The sequence below is a fragment of the Oncorhynchus masou genome, chromosome 32 (assembly GCF_036934945.1).
Source record: "Oncorhynchus masou masou isolate Uvic2021 chromosome 32, UVic_Omas_1.1, whole genome shotgun sequence".
NCBI classification, from domain to species: Eukaryota; Metazoa; Chordata; class Actinopteri; order Salmoniformes; family Salmonidae; genus Oncorhynchus; species Oncorhynchus masou.
The window spans coordinates 27469230-27487026 of record NC_088243.1 but is presented as its reverse complement, the minus strand read 5'-3'; the positions used below and the strand labels follow the sequence as shown (position 1 = coordinate 27487026).

The 17797-nt window shown below is 42.5% G+C and overlaps 1 protein-coding gene across 2 annotated transcripts; it reads left to right on the top strand.

Moving 5' to 3' along the window:
* Positions 1-1311: 1311 nt before the first annotated feature.
* Positions 1312-15906, top strand: LOC135526953 (proline-rich membrane anchor 1-like). Of its 2 annotated transcripts, none has more exons than XM_064955620.1 (4): positions 1312-1400; positions 3286-3427; positions 8885-9008; positions 13798-15906. In XM_064955620.1, the coding sequence occupies exons 1-4, from the start codon at positions 1398-1400 to the stop codon at positions 13895-13897; spliced, it is 369 nt and encodes a 122-aa protein (XP_064811692.1). In that variant the 5' UTR covers positions 1312-1397; the 3' UTR covers positions 13898-15906. The 2 variants fall into 2 exon arrangements, with proteins under 2 accessions (XP_064811692.1, XP_064811691.1); XM_064955619.1 differs by lacking the exon at positions 1312-1400 and adding an exon at positions 1456-2124.
* The last annotated feature ends 1891 nt before the right edge of the window (positions 15907-17797 follow it).

The window sequence follows — 17797 nt, the reverse complement described above, 5'->3', positions numbered from 1 at the left end:
TCTCAGCTCACTGGTCACCATAGCAGCACCCACCCATAGCACGCGCTCCAGTAGGCATATTTCCCCCAAAGCCAATTCCTCCTTTGGCTGCCTTTCCTTCCAGTTCTCTGCTGCCAATGACTGGAACGAACTGCAAAAATCACTGAAGCTGGAGACTCATGTCTCCCTCACTAACTTTAAGCACCAGCTGTCAGAGCAGCTCACAGATCACTGCACCTGTACATAGCCCATTTGTAAATAGCCCATCCAACTACCTCATCCCCATACTGTTATTTTCCTCCTTTGTACCCCAGTATCTCTACTTCCACACATCTTCTGCACATGTATCACTCCAGTGTTTAATTGCTATATTGTAATTATTTCATCACTATGGCCTATTTAATGCCTTACCTCTCTTATCCTGCCTAATTTACACACACTGTATATAGACTTATTCTATTGTATCATTGACTGTATGTTTGTTTATTCCATGTGTAAGTCTGTGTTGTTGTTTGTGTTGCACTGCTTTACTTTATCTTGGCAGTTGTAAATGAGAACTTGTTCTCAACTAGCCTACCTGGTTAAATAAAGGTGAAAAAAAGTGATACCGGTGCACCTACAGGACAACGAACAGCTTCTACCCCCAAGCAATAAGACTGCTAGTCACCCAAATAGCTTCCCAGACATTGACCCTTTTTCCACTAACTCTTTTGACTCATCACATATGCTGCTACTACTGTTTATTACATTATCTGTCCTGCTGCCTCATCATTTTATCCCTACCATATGTACATATCTACCTCAATTACCTCGTATCCCTATAAATCGACTTGGTACTGGTACCCTGCCGTATATAGCCTAGTTATCATTACTCCATGTGTATTTATTCCTCCTGTTATTACATATCTATTATTTCTCTTTTTTCTCTCTCTACATTATTAGGAATGACCGTAAGCATTTCACTGTTAGTCTACACCTGTTCTTTACAAAGCATGTTACCAATACAATTTGATTTTGATTGAATCCGTACAATGTTAGGAATTTGCAATACATATGACGTGTTATTAATTCAATTTTTTTATGGCTAACATTAGCTAGGTGGCTAGGTTGCTAATGCTAACACTAGCTGGGTTAGGGTTTAAAGTTAGGCTAAAGATTAGTTTAAATAACCTACTGTTTTATCGAACGTAACTAAACGGGTCAAATAATGTAACCTAACATAATGTCACATACTAAAAGGAGTGTCACGGATTTTAGTAACATATAATTCGTCTTGCATACTGGACATTTCGACCTACATGTCTCGGTAAACGTCTCTTATCTGTTTAACTTTTCCTACCGTTCGTGCGATTCGAGAACAGCCTACTTGCAGTAAAATATGACTGCGCTGGAAGGAAGGGCACTCCACTGGATGCGCGATGGTACGGTGAGGCTCCCCGCCTAATCTATAGTCTTTAGGCAGAGGGATGCATCGTTTTAACCCTTTGCTCTGCTCTCCAGAGTTGCACATATTTGTAAATAGCCTTTAAGTAATATTTAGTAAATAAGTTGAGGAAATGTGTAAAGGGGCTGCAGCTATTTTGGGGAGTTGTATTGGACAATAAGTGTAAGGATATTTCTTCATCGTTTGCTTCAACTTCGGATGGCTTGAGTATTTGCACACATGCATGTTGACAAGCAAGAATGTAAGGTAGCCTATGGCCGGTCTACCGTTCTCACATCACACGGAGTAAGGGAGCATCGGTTGGATTCGCAGCGCTGGACATCGAACTATAGCGCCGTGATTCGGAGTACGTTTGAGTGCCCAGAGAAATAACTTTATATATTGGGATTGCTTGGTCACCTGCGTTCCTTGTCAGTCATATGCTACCGACAACGTAAATTCAACAGCAAAATTAATATGGCATAAACTAATTCTGGAGACGCCAGTCACAGATATCGCCGGCGACTTGGATAGGGTGAATGAGAATTTCCCAAACGGTCAAATCCTATGCATACCGTGCTTGTTTACTCGCTACACTGTCTAGTGTCTTCGAGAAGAGCGCAGGAGGAATGCTGGTCCAAGATCTAATACCATTTACTTTAAGTTTTTGGCCTCTTCTCTTCGGTCATTGCATTCTCTCGTTGGTTTTACTCTCATGCCAGGTAGGTATGGTGTTCGTGCGCGCCGACACGCTCTTGTAATTTTACACATGGCGAGTTATTACACTAAGTGGAGCTGTACTGTGTTTTTGATAATACTGGCTATTGATCCTGGTTGAGTGAACTGCTTGTCACCTTTAAAAAAAGGGTGTTTTTTTAACGTAATATCAAGTATATACATTTTTAAACACAGAATGCCATGTTTATTGAGGTGCCTGGTTCCTTTCTGCACCCTCACACTATTGCATCAACTATGATACGTTTTTAGTGGTAAGCAGCTGTAATCCCCAGTCAATTGTTGCAATGTTTTCATGTGAAGTAGGCTATTGGTGATTGGAACGCACACACACACACACACACACACACACACACACACACACACACACACACACACACACACACACACACACACACACACACACACACACACACACACACACACACACACACACACACACACACACACAGGCAGGCAGAACACGACAGACTCCTGGAAAGTAGCACAGAGTGAGCTATAGATTCCCATCTGGAATATTATGTTGAGGATGAGTATTCTAACCCCTGGCCCCTGATACTGCCTACAGAGAGCAGTGAGCCGCTATGCAGGCGCGGGATGTTGCCAGGGTTCATGTGTAATATGATTTGCTCGAGTTTCCAAGTCCACCCACACACACTCCTCAGGGGCAGCCTGCTGCCCACTCTGTTGGTGGGTGGTTTCTCTGAGGGAGAGGGTTGCAGCCGTAGACATGATACCATCCTTTATGTCTATGAATGCAGCTTCTGGGGAAGCAATATAGTAGAGTGATAGGATCTTGGGCACTATTGTTTCCAAACCACAAACCATGATGATCTAGTTTGCTGATGCCCAAGCACTAATGGTCCAGGTCATTATATACACTGATACAAGTACTCTGGGAAAATTGCAGCAGGTAGGCTATGCTACAGTATATTAACACTCTAAGCTCTCATCTCGCGCTCCTTTTTTACTGATAAAAAAGCTGATTTATTCTGAAATATGCCTTTTGGGGGTGGATAATGAAAGTTAATTTTGAATGCATAATGAATAGTCAAACTATTTCTCTCTTTTCTGTCTCGCTCTCTCTGTCTCTGTCTGTCTCTCTCTCCCTCTCTCTCTCTCTCTGTCTCTCTGTCTCTGTCCATAAGGGTGAACTCCAGAGGTCATGCTCGCAGACTGTAACTGAGAAAGTGAGCGAACACTGCCAGCTGGCATGTCAGTGTAGAAGCTACCCTCCCCTTCCTCCCCCGCCTCCTCCCCCACCTCCCCCACGGCTACTGTTGGCCACAGGTAAGGCTCAACACTCCTGCTCACACCACATCAACCAGCCTCTGCTGTCTCACTCTCCTGTCTCACTGTCACCTGTTTCACTCACAACTGTCTCATTACCAGTGCCTGTATCTACCTAAACCGTTTCACTTTAAATGTCTTGCCAGCACTTTGCAGTACAGTGGCCTTATACCAGAGCATCTATAGTGGAATAAAGTATATCTCCTCTCAGAAAAGAGCCAGGGGCTTAGGGGGAGAAGAATTTAAAACCAGGTAGTGGAAGAGTGTGTTGTGTGTGATGTAGAAAGGCTTTTATGAGAAGACTACGAGTGCGTGATAGAGCCGGCAGAATGTTGACAGCTGAACAAAGGGCTAATTTATGCTTAGCTTGACCTTGGGGAGTTCCTAGTTTCATGTGAAATCTCTGCCTGCTGGGCTGCCAGGCTCAGTGGTTGGTTTTCCCCTGGAGGGACCCCCTGATTTAAAAAGCAGATGAGTTAATTCAATTAGGGGTTTGATACAGAGAAGGGGACTAATGAACTATCACGGCAGTCCCGTCGAGCCGGGGGCACTGGGTGTGCTTGCCTGCGTGTCTGTTGTCACGCAGTTTTCTTTCCTTACTCGTCTCCATGTCTCCTTCAACATACTTCAGTGCTTAATTAATGATGAGATATGTATCCAATCTGAAACTGTGGCATTCCTGTCATTGACAAAGTAGTTGTATTAACTATATGAATCAGTGTATGACATTGCGATGGTGGAAAGGAGGATAGTTTGTTAATATGACAGTTGATATGATTTGTATGTTGTCATGAATACTGTAATGAGAAGCTATGAAATATGGGACAGGCATTGCTGGTGCAGTCATCCCAGGTCAAAACTGAGACTGTTAAAAATCAGTCAGCCAGAAGACTTCATGCTGAGAGTAAGGAGGAGCACTCTTTCAACAAATGCTCAACAGACAGCAGTGGAAAGGGTTCAATCAGCTTAAATGATTTCCTCTGTTTGGTCAACTCAGATTTGGTCAACTCAACTCTGCCTCTTTTCATCCTGCATCACCACGTAAGGCATCTATGAATATATACATAGGGCTTTCATTGACCACTGTGTCTCTAACTTACCTGACCTACAGTGCCTTGCGAAAGTATTCGGCCCCCTTGAACTTTGCGACCTTTTGACACATTTCAGGCTTCAAACATAAAGATATAAAACTGTATTTTTTTGTGAAGAATCAACAACAAGTGGGACACAATCATGAAGTGGAACGACATTTATTGGATATTTCAAACTTTTTTAACAAATCAAAAACTGAAAAATTGGGCGTGCAAAATTATTCAGCACTTTACTTTCAGTGCAGCAAACTCTCTCCAGAAGTTCAGTGAGGATCTCTGAATGATCCAATGTTGACCTAAATGACTAATGATGATAAATACAATCCACCTGTGTGTAATCAAGTCTCCGTATAAATGCACCTGCACTTTGATTGTCTCATGAAGAACAAGGAACACACCAGGCAGGTCCGAGATACTGTTGTGAAGAAGTTTAAAGCCGGATTTGGATACAAAAAGATTTCCCAAGCTTTAAACATCCCAAGGAGCACTGTGCAAGCGACAATATTGAAATGGAAGGAGTATCAGACCACTGCAAATTTACCAAGACCTGGCCGTCCCTCTAAACTTTCAGCTCATACAAGGAGAAGACTGATCAGAGATGCAGCCAAGAGGCCCATGATCACTCTGGATGAACTGCAGAGATCTACAGCTGAGGTGGGAGACTCTGTCCATAGGACAACAATCAGTCGTATATTGCACAAATCTGGCCTTTATGGAAGAGTGGCAAGAAGAAAGCCATTTCTTAAAGATATCCATAAAAAGTGTCGTTTAAAGTTTGCCACAAGCCACCTGGGAGACACACCAAACATGTGGAAGAAGGTGCTCTGGTCAGATGAAACCAAAATTGAACTTTTTGGCAACAATGCAAAACGTTATGTTTGGCGTAAAAGCAACACACCATCCCCACTGTCAAACATGGTGGTGGCAGCATCATGGTTTGGGCCTGCATTTCTTCAGCAGGGACAGGGAAGATGGTTAAAATTGATGGGAAGATGGATGGAGCCAAATACAGGACCATTCTGGAAGAAAACCTGATGGAGTCTGCAAGAGACCTGAGACTGGGATGGAGATTTGTCTTCCAACAAGACAATGATCCAAAACATAAAGCAAAATCTACAATGGAATGGTTCAAAAATAAACATATCCAGGTGTTAGAATGGCCAAGTCAAAGTCCAGACCTGAATCCAATCGAGAATCTGTGGAAAGAACTGAAAACTGCTGTTCACAAATGCTCTCCATCCAACCTCACTGAGCTCGAGCTGTTTTGCAAGGAGGAATGGGAAAAAATTTCAGTCTCTCGATGTGCATAACTGATAGAGACATACCCCAAGCGACTTACAGCTGTAATCGCAGCAAAAGGTGGCGCTACAAAGTATTAACTTAAGGGGGCTGAATAATTTTGCACGCCCAATTTTTCAGTTTTTGATTTGTTAAAAAAGTTTGAAATATCCAATAAATGTCGTTCCACTTCATGATTGTGTCCCACATGTTGTTGATTCTTCACAAAAAAATACAGTTTTATATCTTTATGTTTGAAACCTGAAATGTGGCAAAAGGTCGCAAAGTTCAAGGGGGCCGAATACTTTCGCAAGGCACTGTATCTGCCACCTGTTGATTTATGAGTCTACAATGTCCACCATGAATGCAGGACTCTTCCACTGGGTGTTTTCTGCGAACTTGGTCTACAGTCTAGTTTTGGTTGTGTATCTTCTCACCATATTGTAATTCCCTTTTTCTGAATCTAGAGAGTTATCTACGGTTTGTATGTATGTTGTTCTATTTCTTTGGTTATAGACCTCTGTGTGTGTGACTGCTCTCAAGGCCTCTGCATGGAAGATTCTCAGAATCATTTTATGAGATTCTCTAACTGTACATTGCAGCATGTCGTTCTGTGTTTGTTATGCGGTTCGACAAGAAGAGAACCATTACAACTGCGAAGAAAAAACTCTTGGCCCCAGCAAAAGAAATATTCATTTTTAGAGTACATTTTGAAAATAGCAGCTTTTTATAATAGCCTATGGTAGGTTAGGAAGGAGGCACTTATTTATGTTGTTTATGTATTGGGAAGGAGGCACTTGTTTATGTATTGGGAACGAGGCACTTATTTATGTTGTTTATGTATTGGCGGGAGGCACTTATTTATGTTGTTTATGTATTGGGAGGGAGGCACTTATTTATGTTGTTTATGTATTGGGAGGGAGGCACTTATTTATGTTTTTTATGTATTGGGAGGGATGCACTTATTTATGTTGTTTATGCATTGGGAGGGAGGTACTTATTTATGTTGTTTATGTATTGGGAGGGAGGCAAAACATGTATCATCTGGCCTTAGTGAGAGTTTTCTGAATAAATGAGAGGCGTAAATGATTTAACTGTAATCATTGCTGCTATAAAATCTGTTTGTTTTGGTATGTGCCAGATGCATAAGGGAGCCGATTGGAGTTTTCAGAGGTTCCAAAATAATACATGAATATGCATGAAGTATGCATGAAAGTGGGACAATGAGAGAGACTGTATCTATAAAAAGTTTCAAATAAGGGAAATTGGCAGTGTTGAGTAAGAGTCTGTGCTCTAAAAATGGATCAGAAGACCTTTCAAAGGAGAGAGGTTTATCACAAGGAAGTAGATCCTTACCCTTGACTGAACTAAATTGTACAGCCGTTGACAAAATGTAGGATCAAAACCGAAGTTGGGCTCAGAGGAGATTTTACATTCATAGTGACTCATGACGTGGTGTACTGGGGAGAAACGTGCCTTGTCATTTGCTCTGGATAAATATGCAGTGTTGGAATATTCCACAGCATTACTAAGGGTTATGTGTTACCATGGAGTCAATTCCTCCCTCTCGTTCACCAAATAACTATACTCCAAATACTTGGGTATGTGATTATTGCATTTCTCTCTGTTACTGGATGGTAGGTAAACCTAGATCAGGGATGGGCAACTTTGATGGAGGTGGGGGCCACAACAAATCTGAACTCATCATGAGCGGCCGCAGTGGATTGCGGGTCTGTGTACCCACATCCCATACCCACACATGCAGTCAAAGCCAGCCCTGACCTTTTGGGGGCCCTAAGTGAAATTGTGTGAACAAAACATTTTAGTAGCCACCCTCTTGACAGCAGAGAGAGAAAATATATGTTTTAGAGTTAATTTCCTGCAATTCTAAACATTTTGCCATAAAGTGGGGAGAAATGTTTGCAGTTCTTAATAGGATATCTGAGTGAGAGTGACTAACAAAATCAATGGGGGCCCCCCGGTCAGTAATTTGACTATGATTACTACAATTTTAGATAGCTGGCTAAACTAACTTACCAATATAAGAAATGTTAGCTGACATGGGTTAATTGAGGGACTGTCGGTGACTGACATAGCAAGAGAGAAACTGCTGATGCACTACCAAATATCAAAATTGCACCTTTTGTATTCTAACTCTCAACAGTAAGTTGAGACTGACTGAGTTCCTACAAATGTAAATCAAGTTGCCAATCCCTGATCTAGATTATTATATCCAGAATACAGCCACATTCATACTTAGATATAATAAAATATATCCCCTCTCTGACAGAATGAGACATGCGTATTGCTGGAAACCTCCCTCCTGTCAAAATGAGCAGTATTGTCAGTGCCACATAGTTCAAATCGGTCTCCATGGAGAGAGAGAGAACACTCTTGATACTGTAAGTTGCTAAGCTGCACTGAGTGTAATACAATGTCCCTGACATGTCTTCTTGTACATGGTTCTACCCTCAGTCAGACATAATGTGACCAGAACATGGTGCTCCTGCAGGTGAAATCCATTTGGACACGGAGTGCTCTTGTAATAAAGACTGACTGCATTTTAAATGATTCATGGAGCAGGGTTAGATATCTCTGAGCATTGAACCTTAGAACAGGTGAGCACCACCCTGCTACCCGGATTTAGGAAGCAAATCAGATCCAGAGCTTTATGGTGTAATGGTGTGGTGTAATAATGGTGTAATAACTGAATGCATTCAACTGAAATGTGTCTTCCACACGTAATGGCATAGTAATACAAGGTTTCTGAGAATCAATACATTTTTATTCAGCAAGTTGATTTACAACATGGACAGTGGTTGGGTTGCATTAATGATGAGCTTTCATCATGCTATCTTAAGCTATAATGGCTGTCTATGAAGCAGTTATGATGTAATACATAGAACAAACACAGTATCTAGTCTAAAGCAGTTTGCATGATAACCTAATCTCGATAAGAGGCCAAGTGCTGATGCTGTTAGAATGCTAATGATGTTTGAAAAATAAAACTACTGTGTCTTTTTCTCCCTTTGTCCATCCCCCTCTCTCTCTACCCCCTGTCCTCCCCACTTCTCTTCCCTCCCAGTAGTTGAGTCTCCTCTGCCCCTGTTGAGACCGTGGTGGATGGAGATCTTAGTGCTTGGGACAGTGGGCTGTGCCTCAGCTGTTTTCCTCCTTTCAGCCATGATCATCTGCTACAAGGCCATAAAGAGGTATGTTGGTTAGCTGTCAATGCGATTGGCATGGAAGAGACTGTGGTGACATTCTTATAGCCTACATCCATTCAGAATACACAAAAAAGTATTGGCCAAGGAATTGGCTTTGGGGGTGACCAGTGAAATATACCTTCTGGAGCGCGTGCTACAGGTGGGTAATGCTATGGTTACCAGTGAGCTGAGATAAGGTGGGGCTTTACCTAGCAAAGACTTATAGATGACCTGGAGCCAGTGGGTTTGGCGACGAATATGAAGCGAGGGCCAGCCAACAAGAGCATACAGGTCACAGTGGTGGGTAGTATATGGGGCTTTGGTGACAAAACGGATTGCACTGTGATAAACTGTATCCAATTTGCTGAGTAGAGTGTTGGAGGCTATTTTGTAAATGACATCGCCGAAGTCAAGGATCGGTAGGATAGTCAGTTTTACGAGGGTATGTTTGGCAGCATGAATGAAGGATGCTTTGATGTGAAATAGGAAGCTGATTCTAGATTTAATTTTGGATTGGAGATGCTTAATGTGAGTTTGGAAGGAGAGTTTACAATCTAACCAGACAACTAGGTATTTGTAGTTGTCCACATATTTTGAGTCAGAACCGTCCAGAGTAGTGATGCTGGATGGGCGGGCAGGTGTGTGCAGCGATCGGTTGAAGAAAATGCATCTAGTTTTACTTGCATTTAAGAGCAGTTGGAGGCCACGGAAGGAGAGTTGTATGGCATTGAAGCTCTTCTGGACGTTAGTTAACACAGTGTCCAAAGAAGAGCCAGAAGTATACAGAATGGTGTTGTCTGCGTAGAGGTGGATCAGATAATCACCGATTTGAAACACTGAACTCTGACTGAGAAGTAGTTGGTGAACCAGGCGAGGCAGTCATTTGAGAAACCAAGGCAGTTGAGTCTGCCGATAAGAATGTGGTGATTGACAGAGTCGAAAGCCTTGACCAGGTCGATGAATAGAGCTGCAGAGTATTGACTCTTATCGATTAAGGTTATGATATCATTTAGGACCTTGATTGTGGCTGAGGTGCACCCTTGACCAGCTCAAAACCAGATTGCATAGTGGAGAAGGTCGGTGGGATTCAAAATGGTCAGTGATCTGTTTGTTTACTTGACGTTAATCATTAAGAAGATAGATTGGGGGTAAGGCCCTGCGATAGACTAGCGTCCTGTCTAGGGGATGTACTTGTACATCAAGTTGCCTCACGCTAGAGAAACAGGAGATAGGAGCAGGAGCCTATGAGCCGTTCCGGCAGGTTCTATTTCTCGGAGTGGGCTGATTACTCAATTGTGTAATTGTACAGAGCTTTTTAGACTACCAGCTGAATGTTTGTGAAAGTAAAGGCAAGATGGCATACCGGAGAAAGCCCGTGACCCCTGTCCCTCTCACCGTAGAGAAGATGTGCACTGTTTCGATTAGTTCATCAAAGGAAAGGCCATGTGGGGTTTTAGCCTGCAGCACAACCAAGAACCAATTCCCTGTCTGATATTCAGGCAGCACAGTGTGTCACACAGGCACCCAGAAACACTCGTTCAGACACATAAACACACACATATACTGTGCAAGGTGCTGGACACGGTCACACATGATAAACACACATAAACACATGCTAACAGACACAGTGTTACTAAAGAACATGAATGTGCGTGAAGAAATGCATACAGACACAGCTGTAGATACGTTTCTGCACATTATTTGAATACATCAAATTGTTAATCATAAAGCTGTAAAAAGTGGATGCTACATATGTCTTTCCTCAGGATTATATTTCTACTTTTCTGTAACGACAAACAGGCAAGGTCAGGCAGTGGAACTAATAGGCGGTTGGCTCAGGAATTCATTATGGCAATTTTCCAGCCCCCTCTGTCGCCAAGGGGCACCTTTTTTAATGCAGCGATGGCAGGAAAGTGTTGTTGCAATATGGGCCGCTGTAGCCTCAAACCCAAGTCATTATTTATGAATTAATTTGCGCAGTCATTCAGTCGCAGGCCACATCTTTTATACATGCAAGCAGGTTGTGTCCTGAAGCTCTGATGGAAGTGGGCTCTGTGACTGCAGAATCTGTGAAACACCAAGCCTCCATCCCCTCTGACTGAGTGAGGAGGGAGAAACTTTCTAGGATCCAGTCTGATTGCCCACATTGAACACCCATTAGTCCTGAGCCAATGAAATATCAGTCTGAGGAAACTGAGGAAATTAGAAATAGAAAATATTGATTTGAAAATTGTCATTGGCGCTATAATCATGCATCCTCTCTGACTGAGTGTGAGAGAGAAACATCCAGAGAGATGAAAGATGCAGGAACAGATACAGATGTTGTCTACCAAAGCTGGGAAACAGCAGTAATTGGATGTCCTTGTCAATAACAATGTGATAGTGGGTTTGTCAGTGAGAAAAGCAGAGCCTGTTATATATAGCCCTTCCGGGCCCCTCAGTGGTCAGGGCTTTCCCAATGAAAATCAGCTGGAGTTTAGCCAAGGCCCCAGCAGCACAGACACTAGAGGTGCGATCTCTGTAAGCCCTGGCCGTTCCTTAGCTCGGGCTGCACATATTTGGCCTTTTTGTTTTGTCTCATAATCTTATTCCGCCAGTCATCTGCCAGAGTGAATGGGGTTGGACGAAACCCATTCCATTCAATTCAATTAGGTTTGTAGCGTCAGGGGAGCTGCTGTTAGTGAGCATAGAGAGGAAGATTCAGCCATGCTGTGTGACAGTGCTGTGCTATCCAAACCGCAGACATGATGCTGCAGTCCATGCTGGCAGCAATGCAGGGAGTCTAAACACCACAACAAAACAAGATAACATACTAATGAATCTGTTCTGGTTTTTCTCAACTACTTGCTCCTCAGGGATTTCTGTCCAACAAGGAGGACAAATCAGGACAGTTTGTGTTCAGGGTAAATCCACCATAACCATTCAGTTATGGAAAGATTTAATGAGGAAGCTAAATATACTGTATCTGTAATAAATATATTACATAGTAGGTTATCTATTATGGTTTTATGATATTTAATTACCACAACAACTTTCAAAACAGTGAAAGTGAAAACCACTATGTGAGGGGTGAACAGTAGATTGTTCCTCTAATATCCTGATGGGATGAGAATAACTGTAAACAGCTCAACACATGTCCCAACCTCAACATTATCCCTTCCCCAAACTTCAAACGGATGTGTGCTGCGATTGCACAGCTTTGATATGAAATATGAATCTGACCTGTGAAGTGTTGTGTAGCCACCTGCCACGTGTCAACAGCATGACATCTATTATTGAAGGCCTGGGGAGAGGTTGCTGTGAGGTCCAAACACCCTGCCCTCTATGATGGCCTCCCTAGAAAAACATTGATCATTTACTAGAGACTAGGTCAGTGCCTTTTGAGAATGTTAAAACACCTCTTTAGTGGTCTGTGAAGACTGCAGTGGGGAAGTCTGGTGTATCCCATCTCCCCTAGCTACCTCCAATCACGAACACATGCGCGCGCACACATACACCCCAGCAGTAGCACATCATGTCCCAGCAGGATGCATTGGTACACTTGGACCCAGAAGTTTCCTCTCCCAGGCAGGTTGTCCCAGAGGGAGAACACAGCATCTGTTTATCAGCAGGGCTGGCGTCTGTCTAGCCATCACCACCACCACCGTCCAGCACTACAGGACACATTTACAGAAAGCACAGGAAGTGCACTGAGTCACTATCACTGTCTCGTGTGATGGGTAACCTTGCCTGAGATTTAGGAAGCCAACGGTCACCCCCAGACAGGAAGCTAGTAAGGAAGCTACTGAGTACTCATTAGTGACTATTCAGTTATACTAATGAGTGACTCCAAGTTAAGTGTTTCTAAGTTAAGACTGGAAAGAGGGAATGGGTTCAGAGACATTAACACAGGACATTAACCATGGAGATTAAACATGCTCTTTTTACAAGAAGACAGAGCATTTGTGGTTGATGATTTGTTTAGTTTATTTGCACCAACGGAAATAAGTGATAAACAACAATACATCTTTTTTTTCTTTTTTTTTTTAATACTGTGTGCAGGTGCGGTTGGAAGCCAAAGGGCTGAAATATAAAAACCATACCACAAAAAAACAATATACAATACATAAATGCAAAAATAAAAAAGGTTTGTTGTGGACATAGCATTTGTGGATTAAACTGAGAATGACTGTCTGTCAGGTAAGACTAGCCAGCTGTGGCTTTAAGAAGAGAGGGATGGAGACACTGACCTGAGATGTAACTTAAGGGTCCCCTGTGCCACTGAAGGCTATGTACAGTATTGAGTGGGATAATGACTGTACTGACTGTTTTCAGATCTGTCCCTGGGTTACATAAGCCTGGACAGAGGAGAGCAGCTGAAGGGGTCGGCACAAAAGACACAGTACACTGGACAAATATAATAACCACAAAAGCACTGAGGGATGCATGAGAAGGTCTTGCATTGAAGGATACTGCTTTTCACAGAGCAATTACAGTGGAGGATCATGTGCTTCGGCTTGTTTTTATCCCGACTGTGGCTCACCACCATCAATGGAGAGTGTGTCTAAATGCCACATCCAACTCTTCTGTTTGACTTGTATCTTGTCTTTCCTTTCATGGCTCTGAGAGTAATGTGACCTTTTAATGTTCAGCTTATTAGAGAACATGGCTGACCAGTGCGTCCAAACACACTCGCCTATGGAATCCAATCTCTCCGCAGGTGAACAGACACAGGCTTTAGTAGAATGATTGATGTTTTTCCGGAAATTGACTAAAGCCCTTTTACTGTCCTGACATAAGTTGTGTCTGTTTGCAGGAAACCACAACGGAAAGAGGAGAACGGGACAAGTCGTGGGGAGTATGCCATGAGTGTACGCAAAAAGAAGGCCATGGGCCCCAACAACACTGTGGTGTAGACTGTCCACTGACAGAAAGAGGAAGTCACATCACCATCATCCCCACTACCCACCCTATCCTACCCAAATCTCCTATTACCTAGAACGCAACAGGGGGTTGACCTGTTAAAAATGCATAAACGCCTTTCCTTCTCTCCTAGCATGTTGCCTGGATGAAAGACAACGTCCAGATAAAGGAGAGTAGCGAGAACTAGAGAGAGAGAAAAATTAAACATGGAAGTGAATTCAGAGAATGAGTAAAAAAGTGAATTGAGGAATAAAGCGAATTGAGAAGTTCTACACCAGATTGTCGACAAGAAGTGTCATTGACAGGGGAATGGTTGACTGCTAATCTGTCAACCTACACAGCTCCACACTTCTTACAGACAACTTCGATGTAGGAACAGACACTGAAGCACTGCGATGGGATAGGAGGTTGCGGGGGACCAGATCAAGAACAAAATGTGCACGCAGTTTTTATGGAAAATGCAACATTCTTTTCTACGGTCGGGCTGTCTCATCTATTCTCATCTGACCGTTTTTCTTTTTAATTTATTAAAGCAGAATTTGTATTATACTGGCACAGTTGCAGGTTCTTGCTGTGTTTTGAGATGTATAGTGCTCATCTGACTATGCAATTAAAACATACATTTACAGGTCATACCAAGTGGGAAGTAAAACAACAAGATCAAGTCAGTTCCTATGTTCCATACCAACGACACAACTGAGAACAGCCTGAGGACAAACTTTATCTACTTATCTAATTTGTTCATTTATTTATTTACTGTATTTATTCATTAATTTGTCTGCTTATGTATGTTATTATTGTTTAATTCAGTCAGTTTAATGATTTGAAATGTTTTCTTTTTATATTAATTATTTAGTAATCATATCATTCATTTTAATGGTCTGACGCTTCAAGCCCACTTTTAATTTGCTACAGACACTGATGCAGAAAACACATCTGCAAAGAGTTTTGGCGCTCAATTGTTCATCTCTTGCTGTTTGATATGCCTTTCTGTGTTCCCCTGCGACTTCAGCGAATATGATGGGGATTTCTGTGATGCGAGTTTGTGAATGTGTGTTTTCTGACCGTGCTTTTAGCAGCTTATTCTACCCCTCAATTCTTTATCACAAGACTAACATGGTATTACATTTTGTGCTGTCACATCTCACTGGTTAGACAGTCAGGGGGAGGTAGTGGGGGACAATGGGAAGCCCTTTGCCGTGTTCGGATGTGATTTTTACAGTCTTAATTGTTCCACCTCCCAGCAAGGAGAGAACCCATCACTATAGAAACAGTGCACATGATCCCAGGACTGACATGCTGATTGGTGGAGGACGGGATTCCAAACAGAGGCTAATCTGGATATCAAGTTGCAGAGAGGATGGCCTCAAAAAGGGACATGTGACTCAGTGCACTCACACTCGCAGGCATCCCCAACATCCTTCTGCAATAAACAGTCCACAGTTGATTTAAAGCATCACTCAATTATTACGCTGCGTGTTGGCATAGGTGCAGTTCATTTGTATATTAGTGCGTGTTGTGTGCGTGAGAGAGAGCACAATACATGTATGGCTGGCAGTACCTCTGAAAATGTTCCATTACTGTTGAATTTTGTAAACACAGACCTTGCATTGTGAAATGCATAGGAATTAGCATATCTTACCAGTAATGTACCCAGAAACTGAAGATACGTCACTAATACTGTACATTGAGGGAAATTACCTTGGATGCATGAATGTAAATATTGATATTTAAAAATATCTGCCTTCTGGACTGTTAATAACATGTACAGTGTAACAGAAAATATGTTTATACATAGTAGAAATTAAACAATGTGCTACCAATTAGAAATAAATCAATGTCATCATGTTTATGGAGCAAGCCATTCATGTATATTTGGCAATGAAAGTTATTTTACAATTGATGCATTATATACCAAAAGGATACATAGAGTCCTATGTATACATCGATAATGTGCATTCAGTTGATTTAATTGCTAACTTTTTCAGTTGTAAATAAAGGTGAACAGAATAACAGGCCTATAGTCTTATCACATAAGCATCAAAAGGAGAGACAGAATTAGAACATGGTTTAATTGAATGGCGTACAGTACAACATTGATAAAGCCAGTGTATGTTAATGTTTTTTTTAAGCCTGTACCCATGGTGCCTCACCTCTCCGTGTCTCAGAGAGCTCTGTGCTGGTCTTCTTCTGGTCTCCCCTGGGCGCAGGACGTGTTCTCAGTCTGTCTCACACCGTTCATTTTTAATGAACAGCTATCAAACACGGCCATCTCCCTGGGGCTCGGTCATGCAAACAGGATAACTTGTGGGCCACTGGGGTTCTTTTGATGTCAGGGTCTTGGCACGGCCCAATCCCTGTACACAAACTACATTATGTACATAGGACTGGTCAGCCACTCTGGCCATTGTGACACATGGGGGAATAGAGCAACTGACAAACCCAAATCATACAATCTGGGAACATGTACTCTCCTCATGAATGTTGTCAATAGATAATAGAATTGGGAAAAGCTATGGGCTCTGGTAGGTCATCAAGGAATCAATAAGTCCATATTCTTGAGAATTTTCCTCCTTTAAAAGGGGAGACCATTAGAAACACAACCACTTCAGAGGGGGAGAAATCCAGCAGGGTCCAAGCTGAGCCATGTAGAGAGGGAGAGAGGAATGGGAATGAGAGACCATACACTAGTCTGCCTTCTCCTGCTTTAAATGTGCCACTTGATGATAATGCCATGGGACACTCTGGGCAATTTAAACATTCATGCATTGTCCAGCCAGGGTACTCTGAGTTGCTCTGTATTAAAAAGGATCTGACAGGCCTGAAGAGGAAGGCCAGGGATCCTCTCTATCTCAACAAGCTCTGCTTTCCCAGATAAAAGACAATGTATTCCAACAGGGTAAATGGGAAAATAATCACCTTGTTATTTGTTTAGCAGCAAATTCAATCCATTCTTGACAGTAATATAGCGATTGTGGTCTTAGATCGTTTCTATCATTACAAGAGTTTAGGCTTCTTATATGCTATTGACTGATTATGACCAATCAGAGGACACTTGCACTATTGGTTATATATGAGTATATACTTAAGCTATAAGGCACGAGGGGGTGTGGTATATGGCCAATATACAAAGGCTAAGGGATGTTCTTATGTATGACGAAACACAGAGTACCTGGATACAGCCCTTAGCTGTGGTTTATTGGCCATATACCACAAACCCCAGAGGTGCCTTATTGCTTTATAAACTGGTTACCAACGTAATTAGAGCAGTAAAAATAAACGTTTTGTCATACCTGTGGTATACAGTCTGATACGACTGTTAGCCAATCAGAATTCAGGGCTCAAACCACCCAATTTTTAATTGTTATTAGACATCCAATGAGTGTTTCTGTGTTTCTCTTATTTGTGGCTGTTAGCTCAAGGCTGAACTGTTTGCTGTTGAGCAGTAAACAGGCTTCCCTTTATATCAGAGAAAATTCATGCATGTCCATGCTGCTGTGTGTGTCTCAAAGCTGACCTTCGCAATCTAGGGCTGCTTGCTCTGGGGACACTCTCTGCCTGAGAGCCCTTGGTCAGCATTAATTACCCACTAGATCTCCAACTGCCTGCTCATCAGGTCAGTGCTCCCATATGGTCCTCCAGGAGGAGGGAGGCCAGCAGGCAGGCCGGGGCAGGGAGAGTGCTGGGTACCTTTGGGACATTGATTAGATAAGCAGCTGCTAATAAGAGATTCTTTAAAAAAGAGCTGCAAGTTCAAACGATCATGACAGTGGCAACGGCTGGCAGATGCAGCCCCGGTGCAAGGGGATTTCACTTGATTAAACACACACACACACACACACACACGCACACACACATAGGAACACTGTTGCAGAGAGGCTATTTGATGAGCC